Raw genomic sequence first — 16,990 nt, forward strand, 5'->3', positions numbered from 1 at the left:
AGATGTTCAATTAGTCATATGGCTCGTTACGACTCGATTATAAAGCATGTGAATCAAATTGTCAAGTTTCATGCAAGATACAAGTAAAGAATCATGTTAGAAAGATTGCGTAATCATTTGGTTAAGTTTGATAAAAAGTCAAACTTTGGTCAAAGTCAACGAAAAAGTCAACACGTTTGGGTCGGGTCCCGAACTATTTTCCTGAGGTTTTTATTCATGTATAAGCATGTTAGAACAAGTCTCATGTGAATCGGAGGTGCATAGCATAGCAAACATTTTCCAAAAATGGACAAAGTTGGACAGCCTACTTTGGCGCGCCGCGCGGGTATATGGCGCGCCGCGCCATTACCTGTGCAGAGAAATCTGACAGTTTTTAAGTTTTATGCATGAACCTAACTTCAAACGATCACCATTTATGACCCGCAAACAACCAAAGCATGTATCTTATATCGTTGGAAAGCTCTTTTGACAAGGAACACAACTAACTACTTTTCATCAAGCGAAAACATCATTTACAATAACCGATTTCTCGCCAAGTGGTCATTCAAGGTCCATTTTTAAAGTTTCAAGTTCTTGAAATGCATTACATGATTCGGGAATCCAATCCACACATATGATATGCCGTTTCGAAGGTAATTACTCATGCAATACAACTAAACACTTACTAACAATATTTCATGGCATCCAAAGTATCAAAAGTTCATTTCAAGTTCATCAAACCCTAATCAAAATTCACAAAAATCACAAATCATGTATTTGAAGTTTTCTTAATCAACCTACGCATCAAAACGAAGCTAGTGATACTAGTAACATAATTAAAACATGAACTTTAACAATTTAACAACATTTAATCTTCCAAAATCAAAGATTAAGCAAACCCATTTTCAAGTGTTCAAACTAGTTACTCAAATCAACAAATCGAACAAACAAAACATATATTCATGTTATACACGAGCCATTGACACTAATTAACACTTTTATAATTCAAAAATATCAAGAACACAAAATCTAGTGATTTTAGAAAGTTACCCAAATGAGATGAAATTGGTATCAAATTGTAGAGGATGAAGAGAGGATTCCAATTATGTAATTTGTTTTGATGTTAGCCTCCAAATCCGAAATTAGATGATGAATTCTTGAAATGGAGTTTGAGAGGATTTGTGAAAGTATTAGAGAAAAATGGAAAAAGAAAAGAAAATAATGAATGGAGGAGAATGGTGGGAGGTGGTGACTAGTTGGCCAAGTTTGGCCAAAAGACGGGATTAGTCCCTCAAGTTTGTAATCGGGTGCAGAAATTAACCAACGAATTATTTTAAACACGAGAGAGTAATGGTAGATGTTATAATCCAATAACGGAAATATTAAGAACGTTAGTTGACGAAAGATACGAATTTAGATAACGAAAGATATTATCTAAAAAAAAACGGTGTTAAAATAAATTTAACGGAAAAACGCGGGATGTTACAACTTTTGGGAAATCGGGGAATGCACCTAAGTTGGAGAAATTGGAGCTCGTTCATACGGATGTGTTTGGTCCAACCAATGTAGAATCACATGGAGGTTCTTGCTATTATGTCACCTTCATTGACGACTCCACTCGAAAGGTATGAGTTTATTTTCTTAAAGCTAAATTCGATGTATTTAATACTTTTGTGAAGTGGAAAGCTATGGTAGAAAATGAGACTAACTTGAAGGTCAAGTGCTTGAAGTCGGATAATGGAGGGGAATATGGTAGTCTTGAGTTTAAAGACCATTGTGCAAAGCTCAGTATTAGAATGTTGAAAACGGTACCGGAGACACCGCAACACAATGGGGTCGCCGAACGTATGAATCGTATGTTAAATGAAAGGGCTAAGAGTATGAGACTACATACCGGTTTGCCTAAAATGTTTTGGGCGGATGCGGTTAACACGGTGGCTTATTTGATAAATAGGGGACCCTCAACACCGTTGGGTTTCCGAATTCCCGAGGAAGAATGGCAAGGTAAGAAGGTGAGTTATGGCCACCTTAGGATCTTTGGGTGTAATACATATGTGAAGACCAAAGATGCGGATAAAGACAAGCTTGAAGCTAAGTCAAAGAAGTGTATTTTCATAGGCTACAGGTCGGATGAAATGGGTTATCGTTGTTGGGATAACGAGGCTAGAAAAGTAATCCGTTCGCGAGATATTACTTTTGATGAAGATTTGGTCTATGGCAAAACAGAAACGGGGAGTCCTAAACCGAGTCAAGTTACTTTTGACGATGTTTCTATTGATGATCTAGCAGGTTCTAGTGAGAGTTTGGGAAACAATGAATTGCCGAATGACGGTGAGGTGTCGGGAAATACTAATGACGGAGATAGTTCGGAAAGCGGTGATGATTACGAACATAGTGCGAGTTCTAGTGATAAGGAGGATACAAATGAAACCGGTCCAACCATTCCGGTTACTCCTACACCAAGACGCTCGAGTAGAGTGCCCAAACCTAATCCTAGGTATTCTCCATCAGCAAACTACTTGCTCTATACCGAGAATGGTGAACCCAAAAGTTACTTTGAGGCAAGGAAGACAAAAGAATCCATACAATGGGAGCTTTCCATGAAAGAAGAGATGGGGTCACTTGAAAAGAATAAAACTTGGTCACTAGTGAAGTTACCTCATGATAAAAGGGCGTTGCAAAACAAATGGGTGTATCGAATCAAGAATGAGTCGGATGGCAAGAAAAGGTACAAGGCTTGTTTGGTAGTCAAAGGCTTTCAACAAAAGGAGGGGGTTGACTACAAAGAGATATTTTCACCGGTAGTTAAAATGACTACTATCCGTTTGGTACTTTCTATGGTTGCATCCGAAGACTTACATCTTGAGCAACTAGATGTAAAAACAGCATTCTTACATGGTGATCTTGTTGAAGAGATCTACATGAGGCAACCCGAGGGCTTTGAGGTAAAGGGTAAAGAGAAGTGGGTTTGTAAGCTAAAGAAAAGTTTGTATGGATTGAAGCAAGCACCTCGACAATGGTACTTGAAGTTTGATGATTTTATTAAGAAGATTGGTTTCTTAAGATGTGAAGCGGATCACTGTTACTATTTGAAGAAACTCAAGTCTTCTTATATAATCTTATTGTTGTATGTTGATGACATGTTATTTGCAGGTTCCAACATGTCCGAAATTAACAAGTTGAAGGGATTACTTTCCCGTGAATTCGAGATGAAAGATCTTGGTGGTGCTAGGCAAATACTTGGCATGAGTATTGTGCGTGATCATGTGAAAGGTACTATATACTTGTCTCAATCCAAATATATTGAGAAAGTAGTAGAGAGGTTCAATATGGAGAATTCAAAGGCTCATTCTATGCCTTTGGGTAGCACGATTAAGTTATCGAAAAGTCAATCACCAAAGACGGTAAAAGACAAAATGGATATGGAAAATTTCCATATGCATCGGCCGTAGGTAGTATTATGTATGCCATGGTTTGTACAAGACCCGATATTGCTCAAGCAGTGGGAGTTGTAAGTCGTTATATGTCTAATCCGGGGAAAGAGCATTGGAAAGCGGTCAAATGGTTGCTTCGTTATTTGAAAGGTACTTCTAATATGGGATTGTGTTTCTCTAAGAACAATCTCATACTTAGAGGTTATGCAGATGCTGATTTGGGCGGATGTGATGATTCGGGGAAAAGCACTACGGGTTATGTTTTCACAATGGGGAAGACGGCGATTAGTTGGTTATCTCGATTACAAAAGAGTGTTGCTTTGTCAACCACCGAAGCCAAATACATGGCTATTGCGGAAGCTTCTAAAGAGCTAGTGTGGTTGAAGAACTTCTTAGGCGAGTTGGGTAAAAGACAAGACTATTGCGTCTTGTATTGTGATAATCAAAGTGCGGTTCATCTTGGGAAGAATCTGGTGTTTCATAGTCGTACGAAACACATCAAGATAAGGTATCATTTTATTCGACAACATATAAATGATGGCACTTTATTCTTGGAGAAAATCCTTGGTAGGAAGAATCCTGCCGATATGTTTACTAAGGTGGTTACGATGGAGAAATTGAGGTTTTGCATTACCTCAATTGGTCTTCTCATGAATTAATGAGAGAAGACCCCAACTAGAGATGTGAATGGTGTTACAAGTTTAACAAGTAGTATTTAAGACCTTTTATCGAAAGTCTACTCATCCGAAGTATGTGTTGAGCGTGCGTGTTCCAAATGGTATTTGGCGGTAATCGAAGGTGGTTTAATGTTCTTGGTTAAAATCATTGATATGAATGGAGTTTTGTTCAAAGTCTCCAAGTGGGAGATTGTTGGAGTGTGGAGACGTTTAAACAACAAGAAAACAGGTCCAGGTGTTCGATGTGGCGCATCATGGGAGGGATGCGGCGCATTCATCAAGCATTTTATGCCGAAGGTTTTGGATGCAGCGTTTCAAGCTGATATGGCGCATCAAAGGGCAGAGATGCGGCGCATCATGATCTAGATGCTGCGCATCGAGAGCTGGAACTTGAATCTGTAGTCGCGTTTTGAATCTGTAAACATGGAAAGGCAAAGTGATGTGGCGCATCACTTTCAAATGCGGCGCATCACCTTTCTGGCAGCAATTTGGCAACTTGCACAAGTGGTATACGAGCATGCTTTGTCTACCTTTCACTTTTGGTGCAAAGTTGGATACTTTACACCTAAAATTAGGGCTGTGATTATGCCATTACAAGGTGGAAAGCATGGCTAGTTGGTAAACAAGATGATTACTTGTCATGATGAAGATTCCTAGCTAGTTGTCATGGTGTTCTTATTTTCTCCTATATATAGAAATCATTGTATGCAATTGTAACACACCACTCTCAAATATTCAGTAAATATACAATCTCTAGTTGGTCCGTGGACTAAAGCAATCACAACGATTGCATATAACCACGTTATCTCTTGTGTCGATTTACATTTTCACATTTATATTCTTTCGTTCATTAAGTGGGTTGAGTGATCTTGTTAGTACCACTACTCGACAAGTGATCTTGTAGAATCACTTGTGTTGTTTTGGGTCCTAATATCCTAACAACTGGTGCACATAACACTCTCCAATTCGATGCCCCCTAGACGAAAGGTTGAATCTATGTGAAAGTTTATCCTTTATAAAACGCCACTTGAAAACATTGAGCTTCCTGGGAATGAAGTTAATCCAGCAACTAGGAGTGTTACTTATATCAAGTATATTTGCATCTATAAGTGATTTTTTTGAACGAAGGTTAGGAGTCGCTGACCCAAATGCGATGTCAGAATCTACTCAACTGAATGTTGCCGTACTCACTAAGAATATCCCATCAGTAGACATGGTCCATCCATAACAAATAAATTGTTTTGATGTAAGGTACACTAATAACCCGGCCTTTTAAATAAATATTAAAGATACGGCACTTTGTTTGCCTAAAATGATATATTACACAATTGATGCTTTTTTAATTCAGTATGACACTGAATACTAAGAGAACAAAAAAAAAAAAAAAAAAAGAAGAAAAAAAAGAAAGAAAAGGAATCCCATGATGATGTTTTGCTTATAAAAATACGCCATATCTTTAACAAGATTACAAGGCAAAGCAATTTCATCTATCTCTCTGTTTTTCTCTAATGGAGTTCAAAATCTCGTTTTCGCTCCTATTTATTATTGTAACTATAACTATAAATATTCTGATGAAGCTACTAAATATAATCAAAAAACCAAATTCAAATCCAAAGTTCCCACCACCGGGTCCATGGAAGATACCGCTTGTTGGAAACATATTTTCGATGGTGAGTCGACAACCACCACATGTTGTCCTTAGAAACCTGGCTCGAAAACACGGTCCGTTAATGCATCTTCAACTTGGTGAAGCTTCTGCATTGATTGTTTCATCACCTCAAGTGGCCAAAGAAATCATGGTAAATAACGATCTTGCATTTGCAAGCAGGCCTGAAATTCTAGCTGGTAAGATCATTTTGTACAATAACAGTGACATCGGATTTTCACCGTATGGTAATTATTGGAGACAGCTCCGAAAAATCTGCACCTTAGAACTTCTTAGTGCCAAGAAAGTTCGATCATTTTCTTATATTCGAAAGGAAGAAGTCAAGTTTATGATAGAATCGATTGTGTCGTCCTCAGGATCACCTATTAATCTTGCAGAAAAGATTAGTACGTTAACGAATACAATAACTTCTAAAGCTGCTTTTGCAAAGATACCCAAAGATCAAGACTTATTGATTCAGATGCTACAAGATTTTACCGATGTATCTGGAGGATTTGATGTAGCTGATTTGTTTCCTTCTCATAAGTTTCTGCCTATTATTACAGGGATGAGCTCCAAGATTGCAAAAATCCACCAAAATCTTGACAAAATCCTTAATAACATCATTGCCGAACGTAATAAAGATAAGAAAAGTACAAAATGGGTCAAGGAAGATACGGATAAGGAAGATTTGCTTGATATTCTTTTTAGACTTAAAGATAGCGGCGATCTAGAGTTTCCTATCTCGATAGACAACATTAAAGCTGTGATAATTGTAAGTATGATTTCAAGTTATGAATTAAACAATTTTCTTTGTTATGCTTAATGAGCTGTCACATTCAAACTTCACCAAGGGTGGTAAGGGATTAAGGGTCGGAAACGGACACGCGATAACAATGCAAAAGGTTATCTGTTTACCCGTTTTTTTTTTTTTTTTTTTTTTTTTTTTTTTGAACGGCGATTTTTTTAACATGAGTAGATCATTTCTTTCAACGACCCTCATCATTTGCACGTAACACACACGTTCGGGCGGAAACCCGAACCCGATCGACGGTACCCGGGAACACATCCTTTCGGGCAGTGTACCGGGTAGAGGTCCGTGAACGAATCCGGTAAAACCTCCCTATAGGGTCAATATATACCACCATTATTGGTGTTCAATTGGTTTAAAGAAAATCATGTCATCCCTAAGGATTAAACCCATGACCTCTCCCTATCCCATGACACAAAGTACATGGGGTTGAACCGTTAGGCTATGCCCGCAAGTTCTATTTTACTTTAACATGCTTAATTGCTTGCAGTGTTTTATTTTTTTTTTTTTTTTTAAGGAAACAAATTGATTGTAATTAACATAGTGTAGGGGACATCCGCAAGTTGATCTAAAACGCATAGCTCAAAAGTAACACCTTACAAAGATGCAAAACATTTCTATATAATTAATCACCTACAGTAAATTATATATGTTACCATAATTAAACAAATTAAAAGATGTTTTGTATCGTCGTATGTGCAGGATATTTTTATAGCCGGAACTGATACTTGTTCAACAACAGTAGAATGGGCCATGTCTGAAATCCTAAGGAACCCTGAAGTGTTTGTAAAAGCACAAAGAGAAGTGCGAGAAAATTTTGAGAGAAATTCATCGGTACAAGAAACTGATTTTCAAGATCTGAAGTATCTAAAGTTGGTAATTAAGGAAACTCTAAGATTGCATCCCCCTGTACCCTTATTGCTTCCTAGAGAATGTAGGGAAAGTTGTGAGATCAACGGATATGTGATACCCGCAAAAACAAAAGTCATTGTTAATGCATGGGCTCTTGGAAGGGATCCCGAATACTGGCACGATGCAGATCGTTTTCTACCTGAGAGGTTTGAGAATAGTACTACTGATTTCTCAGGAAACAATTTGGAGTATCTTCCATTTGGGGCCGGAAGGAGGATGTGTCCAGGCATTTTGTTTGGTGTAGCGAACATTGAGATTATTCTATCTCATTTACTCTATCATTTCGACTGGAAACTCCCTGGAGGAATGAAGCCCGAAGACTTAGACATGAGTGAAACTTTTGGAGCTGCCTGCAGGAGAAAAAATAACCTCTATCTAATTGCAACTCGTTATACTCCACTCCGAAGAATCAATGGCAGAGCTAAGTGAGGAGGACCGGTGGCCCATGCCACCGGTCATTTGGGCTGGACTTTAACATCTATGGTGGGTTTTGTTCAAGCGCTACCAAGTAATCCATGTTTCAGATGATTTAATTCAAATTAAAGTTATCTAATTAGTAAAGTATATTAGACCTTGAAGTTATAATGAGTATGTAAAAGATTTAAATTTTGAACATTTGAGTTGCAGTTACATTGAAGAAGATGAGTCGAAAATGACTTTTCCGTTTCATTAACTTCATTGATAACATTTGTATTTTGATACCTCCCGTTTTCTATAATTAACAATTCAAGCCTTGAATTCATTGTTGACTAGTTGAATGCGTTTTGTGACAAGGGTCACATAACTTATCTGATTATTTAATTTGGGTCTCGTTAGGACCGCTTAATGAGGTGCATTGTGTTTTTACAGTAATTTTACATGTGTGTGGATGTATGTGTGTACTTGAGGTGGTTGCCTCAACTTATGTATCTTTTTCCTAATCTCATTTCTATTTTTGGCAAGAAAGTTGTAATTGTAGTGACCCGAACTTTTCCATGTTTATATATATTAATTGAGATTGATATTTACATGATTAAATGTTTCCAACATGTTAAGCAATCAAACTTGTTAAGACTTGATTAATTGAAATATGTTTCATATAGACAATTGACCACCCAAGTTGACCGGTGATTCACGAACGTTAAAACTTGTAAAAACTATATGATGACATATATATGGATATATATAGTTAACATGATACTATGATAAGTAAACATATCATTAAGTATATTAACAATGAACTACATATGTAAAAACAAGACTACTAACTTAATGATTTTTAAACGAGACATATATGTAACGATTATCGTTGTAAAGACATTTAATGTATATATATCATATTAAGAGATATTCATACATGATAATATCATGATAATATAATAATTTAAAATCTCATTTGATATTATAAACATTGGGTTAACAACATTTAACAAGATCGTTAACCTAAAGGTTTCAAAACAACACTTACATGTAACGACTAACGATGACTTAACGACTCAGTTAAAATGTATATACATGTAGTGTTTTAATATGTATTTATACACTTTTGAAAGACTTCAATACACTTATCAAAATACTTCTACTTAACAAAAATGCTTACAATTACATCCTCGTTCAGTTTCATCAACAATTCTACTCGTATGCACCCGTATTCGTACTCGTACAATACACAGCTTTTAGATGTATGTACTATTGGTATATACACTCCAATGATCAGCTCTTAGCAGCCCATGTGAGTCACCTAACACATGTGGGAACCATCATTTGGCAACTAGCATGAAATATCTCATAAAATTACAAAAATATGAGTAATCATTCATGACTTATTTACATGAAAACAAAATTACATATCCTTTATATCTAATCCATACACCAACGACCAAAAACAATTACAAACACTTTAATTCTTCAATTTTCTTCATCTAATTGATCTCTCTCAAGTTCTATCTTCAAGTTCTAAGTGTTCTTCATATATTCTACAAGTTCTAGTTACATAAAATCAAGAATACTTTCAAGTTTGCTAGCTCACTTCCAATCTTGTAAGGTGATCATCCAACCTCAAGAAATCTTTGTTTCTTACAGTAGGTTATCATTCTAATACAAGGTAATAATCATATTCAAACTTTGGTTCAATTTCTATAACTATAACAATCTTATTTCAAGTGATGATCTTGATCATCCAACCTCAAGAAATCTTTGTTTCTTACAGTAGGTTATCATTCTAATACAAGGTAATAATCATATTCAAACTTTGGTTCAATTTCTATAACTATAACAATCTTATTTCAAGTGATGATCTTACTTGAACTTGTTTTCGTGTCATGATTCTGCTTCAAGAACTTCGAGCCATCCAAGGATCCGTTGAAGCTAGATCCATTTTTCTCTTTTCCAGTAGGTTTATCCAAGGAACTTAAGGTAGTAATTATGTTCATAACATCATTCGATTCATACATATAAAGCTATCTTATTCGAAGGTTTAAACTTGTAATCACTAGAACATAGTTTAGTTAATTCTAAACTTGTTCGCAAACAAAAGTTAATCCTTATAACTTGACTTTTAAAATCAACTAAACACATGTTCTATATCTATATGATATGCTAACTTAATGATTTAAAACCTGGAGACATGAAAAACACCTTAAAACCGAATTTACGCCGTCGTAGTAACACCGCGGGCTGTTTTGGGTTAGTTAATTAAAAACTATGATAAACTTTGATTTAAAAGTTGTTATTCTGAGAAAATGATTTTTATTATGAACATGAAACTATATCCAAAAATTATGGTTAAACTCAAAGTGGAAGTATGTTTTCTAAAATGGTCATCTAGACGTCGTTCTTTCGACTGAAATGACTACCTTTACAAAAACGACTTGTAACTTATTTTTCTGACTATAAACCTATACTTTCTCTATTTAGATTCATAAAATAGAGTTAAATATGAAACCATAGCAATTTGATTCACTCAAAACGGATTTAAAATGAAGAAGTTATGGGTAAAACAAGATTGGATAATTTTTCTCATTTTAGCTACGTGAAAATTGGTAACAAATCTATTCCAACCATAACTTAATCAACTTGTATTGTATATTATGTAATCTTGAGATACCATAGACACGTATACAATGTTTTGACCTATCATGTCGACACATCTATATATATTTCGGAACAACCATAGACACTCTATATGTGAATGTTGGAGTTAGCTATACAGGGTTGAGGTTGATTCCAAAATATATATAGTTTGAGTTGTGATCAATACTGAGATACATATACACTGGGTCGTGGATTGATTCAAGATAATATTTATCGATTTATTTCTGTACATCTAAATGTGGACAACTAGTTGTAGGTTACTAACGAGGACAGCTGACTTAATAAACTTAAAACATCAAAATATATTAAAAGTGTTGTAAATATATTTTGAACATACTTTGATATATATGTATATATTGTTATAGGTTCGTGAATCAACCAGTGGCCAAGTCTTACTTCCCGACGAAGTAAAAATCTGTGAAAGTGAGTTATAGTCCCACTTTTAAAATCTAATATTTTTGGGATGAGAATACATGCAGGTTTTATAAATGATTTACAAAATAGACACAAGTACGTGAAACTACATTCTATGGTTGAATTATCGAAATCGAATATGCCCCTTTTTATTAAGTCTGGTAATCTAAGAATTAGGGAACAGACACCCTAATTGACGCGAATCCTAAAGATAGATCTATTGGGCCTAACAAACCCCATCCAAAGTACCAGATGCTTTAGTACTTCGAAATTTATATCATATCCGAAGGGTGTCCTGGAATGATGGGGATATTCTTATATATGCATCTTGTTAATGTCGGTTACCAGGTGTTCACCATATGAATGATTTTTATCTCTATGTATGGGATGTGTATTGAAATATGAAATCTTGTGGTCTATTATTATGATTTGATATATATAGGTTAAACCTATAACTCACCAACATTTTTGTTGACGTTTTAAGCATGTTTATTCTCAGGTGATTATTAAGAGCTTCCGTTGTCGCATACTTAAATAAAGACGAGATTTGGAGTCCATGCTTGTATGATATTGTGTAAAAACTGCATTCAAGAAACTTATTTTGTTGTAACATATTTGTATTGTAAACCATTATGTAATGGTCGTGTGTAAACAGGATATTTTAGATTATCATTATTTGATAATCTACGTAAAGCTTCTTAAACCTTTATTGATGAAATAAAGGTTATGGTTTGTTTTAAAATGAATACAGTCTTTGAAAAACGTCTCATATAGAGGTCAAAACCTCGCAACGAAATCAATTAATATGGAACGTTTTTAATCAATAAGAACGGGACATTTCAGTTGGTATCAGAGCGTTGGTCTTAGAGAACCAGAATTTTGCATTAGTGTGTCTTATCGAGTTTGTTAGGATGCATTAGTGAGTCTGGACTTCGACCGTGTTTACTTGAAAAATGATTGCTTAACAAATTTTGTTGGAAACTATATATTTTTAACATGTGAATATTATGTGATATATTAATCTCTTAACGCGTTTGATATTATGTGATAGATGTCTACCTCTAGAACAAGTCCCATTGACTCACCTAATAATAATAAAGAGTCAAATGTAAATTGGAATGATTCGTGGACTGATTCACAAGTTCCCGAAGAGGAATCGGAAGAAGAGTCGGAACCGGAAGAAGAATCGGAACCGGATGAAGAAATAGAACCGGTGGGGGAAATAATAAAACGGTTAAGTAAAAGAAAATCCTCAACCAACCGACCAAGGTTAATTATGGTCAATGGTGTTTCCGCCAAGGAAGCAAAATATTGGGAGGATTACCAATTCTCCGATGAATCGGATTCCGACGAGAATTCCGATGATGTTATAGAAATTACCCCAACTGAATTTAAAAAGGCAAAAGAAAATAATAAGGGAAAGGGCATAAAAATAGAGAAATCTAATTCCAACCCCGATGAACTTTATATGTATCGTCAACCCCCGAAGTCCTTAAGTTGTAACAATGACCCGGGAACCTCTAAACCACCAGGTTTTTCTAAACCAATGTGGAAAACGACGGCTCGTATTAGGGGAACATCATATATCCCTAGAAACTTGGCAAAACGAACCAAAACCGAAGAAGAAGAAACAAGCGAGTCGGAATAAGATAGTTGTATTCGTGTGGTGTAATATATGTAATATAGTGTGCTTATGGTTTATGATATATGTAAAAATTGCTTGTATTAATAAGTATTTTTTTTATGAATCTAACTCTTGTCTATTTTACAGTATAAAAACACAAAATGGATAGACAACCTAATATTTTAAGAGACCTACCCGGAGACATGATTGATGAAATCTTGTCTAGAGTCGGTCAGAATTCTTCGGCACAACTATTTAAGGCGAGATCAGTTTGTAAGACATTCGAAGAACGTTCCAAGAATGCCTTGGTTTATAAAAGGCTTTCGTTCGAAAGATGGGGGATATCACATTGGGAAATCCATAAGTTACGATGTGTTTACTTTGACGCATATATTGCGGGGAACCCAAATGCTATTTTACGCAATGGGTTAAGAAATTATTTTGACTCAATATATCCGAATATTGGACTTCGTGATTTAGAAAAAGCGGCTAACATGCAACATAAAGAAGCATGTTATGCTTACAGATTAGTAATGTTCGCTTCTCACCAAAGTGAGAACAAGAACATCGGGCTACAACTATTAAACAAAATGTTCCCACAAGTGACGGAGTCGGTAATTGGGGTAAGAAATGAGGTTTTTAGATTGTTACGGGACTGTTGAACATTACGTAACCCTAGTCCCTTTGACGACGTTACAACACGATGTCTTATCAACGGCCATAACGGTTATGTTCCATAAGACCAAGGATGGGAAGTAATCCTAGTAAAACCAGAATGCATGACTTGTTCTGGACGTATGAATTACGTGTCTTTATTGCCTTTGCTGAACGACTTGTGTACTAGCTAGAATTATCTTCACAACCATCTTGTATCAAATTTATTGTGTGCTATATTTTATGCTATATGTAAAATAAGCGGTATTGTAAGTTTGTAAAATATTGTGTAAAAGTTTGAACGCGAAATATTATTATAATCAGTTTTTCATATAGAATTGTAGTAGTTGAATTGTATATTAGCTACTAAGTATGAACTTAACGGGTAGGTACTACCCGAATTTAAACTTATAAAACGCTAATATGAAGAAAAAGCTTTTATAAATGAGTTCATATAATGCTACGAAATACTATTAACTACTCTTAATATTCTGTATGATTAACTTGTTCCATTTGACTATTTTGAAGGAAATGGCACCGACTACTCGACACACCGTGAATATGAATGAAGAGGAATTCCGTACTTTTCTAGCTTCAAACATAGCCGAAGTACAGGCTGCGCTACATACCAACAATAACCTTGGATCTAGCAGTACAGGAAATTGTGTAGGATGCACCTACAAAGAATTCACTGCCTGCAAACCTTTGGAATTTGATGGAACCGAAGGACCGATCGGATTGAAACGGTGGACCGAGAAGGTCGAATCGGTGTTTGCCATAAGTAAGTGTACTGAAGAGGACAAAGTGAAGTACGCTACGCATACCTTCACAGGTTCTGCGTTAACATGGTGGAATACCTATCTAGAGCAAGTGGGACAAGACGATGCGTACGCACTACCGTGGTCAGCATTCAAGCACTTGATGAACGAGAAATACCGTCCCAGAACCGAGGTCAATAAGCTCAAGATAGAACTTAGAGGGTTACGAACCCAAGGATTTGATATTACCACGTACGAAAGATGATTCACAGAATTATGCCTATTGTGTCCGGGAGCATTCGAAGATGAGGAAGAGAAGATCGACGCGTTTGTGAAAGGATTACCAGAAAGAATCCAAGAAGATATAAGTTCACACGAGCCCGCCTCCATACAACAGGCATGTAGAATGGCTCACAAACTAGTGAACCAGATTGAAGAAAGAATTAAAGAACAGACTGCTGAAGAGGCCAATGTGAAGCAAGTCAAAAGAAAGTGGGAGGAAAACGGTGATAAGAATCACCAATACAACAACAACAGCAATTACAACAATAATCGCAACAATTATCCCAACAATCGCAACATCAATCGCAACTACAACAAACGGCCCAACAACAACAACAACAACAACAACAACAACAACAACAACAACAGCAACTACAACAATCATCCCAACAACAATAATAACCGCAACAACAACAACAATCAGAAGCAGCTATGCCAAAGGTGTGAAAAGTATCACTCGGGGTTCTGCACCAAATTTTGCAACAAGTGTAAAAGAAATGGTCATAGCGCGGCGAAGTGTGAGGTCTACGGACCAGGGGTTAATAGAACAAAAGGAACAAATGGTGTCGGAACGAGTAATGGAGGAGCAAGTAGTGTCGGAGCAAGTTATGCCAATGTAGTTTGTTATAAATGTGGAAAACCGGGCCACATTATTAGAAATTGCCCGAACCAGGAGAACACGAATGGACAAGGCCGCGGAAGAGTTTTCAATATTAATACGGCAGAGGCACAGGAAGACCCTGATCGTTCCTTAATTGTCACGATTAATTCTAACTAATTACGCAAAATTAACGTTACGCAAGTGAACAAGGAGATACTTTTATGGAGTTTTATGTGTTTACAGGTATTAAAGGTGTTGGCGCAAAAGATCGTGCAAAAATGGCGTTTTGAGTGAAAGACAGTGGAAGATGGACATGATTTGGAAGCAAAAACAGGAGCAGCTGAATTAACAAAGGCGTAATTTACGCCTGATCTGGCGTAAATTACGCCAGTACACAGATGCCTCTCAGAACAGAAATCACTTGGAGCCGTAAAAATACGCTGAGCAGAAATAACAAAGGCGTAATTTACGCTAAGACTGGCGTAAATTACGCCAGTACAAAATTCCAGAATCCGGGAAAAACGAAAATTAGCTTTTGGATAGAATTTCTTAACCCCTATTTAAGGAGGTCTTTAGGGTTACGAAAAACAACTTTTCCCTACCAGTTTTTGCAGCAGAGAACACCTAAAAACATCAAAAATCTTCACTCAAATCACCATTCTTTCAAGATTAAAGTCAAGATCAAGGTTCAATCATCATGCAAACGTCAAGGATTTTATTGATTCTCACCACCATCATGCTTGGCTAGTAATCTAATCTTTATCCTTTCCATGAACAATTGAGTTATGTATGATTTCATTCAAGATTATGTGATTTGTGATGTTTAATACTTTTGAATTATAATGTTATGAATCAAGTTGATTGTTGATTAATGCAAGTTCTATACTTTGTTATTGCAAGTTAGATTATTGTGATTTAACAGTGTGTTCTTGATCCAACTTAGTGTTAATTAGATTAGGGATAAAGACACTTTGTCTAGGTTGCATAATTTAATCTCAAGATAATAGAATTAATGAACTCAAGAAGTCTTGTCTATGAGATTTGATCAACAATTGATAAACATGATGCTTGTTTGAATGAATGCATGCTAAATTGGGATTGTGAAAGGATAAAGGCTTTAATCTCATTGTTTACATTTCAATCTTTTCAATTGCACTTTTGTTTAAGTTTAAATTTAAGTAGTAATCAATCTAAGTAGTTTTATAGTTAAGTTAGTTAATCACAAACAACAAACTCTGGAAATTGCTTGCTTGTTGACCATAACTTCCCGTGGAACGAATCCTGCTTACCCTAGCTAAGTTAGAGTAATTAGGCTATTTTTGATTGACCCTTCGACATCGATCAAATTTTGGCGCCGCTGTCGGGGAGGTGTGCGCTTGATTTGCAAGCTCTTATTTATTTGCTTTCTTGTTAAACCATAAAAACCATAAAAATCATAAAACCAATCAAAATCCAAAAATATTGTTTTGTTTATTCTTATTTTTGTCAGTTTTACGCTCGGTGTTATTGTTTTTGTTGCATTTCAGGTTAGTGTATGCAAACTCGGAGGTTGGGAGACAAAAATCTTAAACCTTTAGACCCGGAAATCGAGAAATCAGCAAAAGCTAATCGAAAAGCTTCAAGAATCCATAAAGGTTCAACAGTGGCTTCAGCATCAAGTCAAGCACAGTTAGAGTCACATACGATTGTTCCACCAAACTCTCCTAAGTCAGATTCCGATACTGAAGAGGAAGTTTTTGAGCAACGAGACGATATGGCTGACCGACCAAGAGGAGTAGACACCTACTACCAACCGGGTGATTTCGAGGATCATTCACCCATTGTTTATCCTGCACAGGCAGGAGGAAACAACCGATGGTTTGAGGTCCGACCTCAACTTATTTCAATCTTGCCAACCTACCGAGGTATGGCTAATGAGGAACCATATGAACACATTACGGAGTTTAACGAGATTTGTGCTACTAATCAGGTAAACGGTTTCACTGATGATGAGGTACGTCTCCGATTATTTCCTTACTCACTTAAGGAAAAGGCAAAAAGATGGTTTCTCTCCTTGCCCGCCCGTAGTATTAATACTTGGGCGGAAATGAAAAAACGGTTTTTAGAAGAGTTCTATCCCATAAGTAA

At 36.2% G+C, this 16,990-nt stretch overlaps 1 protein-coding gene across 1 annotated transcript; it reads left to right on the forward strand.

Moving 5' to 3' along the window:
- Positions 1-5,141: 5,141 nt before the first annotated feature.
- LOC139840929 (premnaspirodiene oxygenase-like) lies at positions 5,142-7,887 on the forward strand. The gene is made up of 3 exons (XM_071831172.1): positions 5,142-5,273; positions 5,668-6,510; positions 7,249-7,887. Exons 1-3 carry the CDS (start codon positions 5,142-5,144, stop codon positions 7,885-7,887), a joined length of 1,614 nt encoding a protein of 537 aa, XP_071687273.1.
- Positions 7,888-16,990: the final 9,103 nt, after the last annotated feature.

Source organism: Rutidosis leptorrhynchoides, chromosome 1, assembly GCF_046630445.1.
Source record: "Rutidosis leptorrhynchoides isolate AG116_Rl617_1_P2 chromosome 1, CSIRO_AGI_Rlap_v1, whole genome shotgun sequence".
Classification (NCBI taxonomy): Eukaryota; Viridiplantae; Streptophyta; class Magnoliopsida; order Asterales; family Asteraceae; genus Rutidosis; species Rutidosis leptorrhynchoides.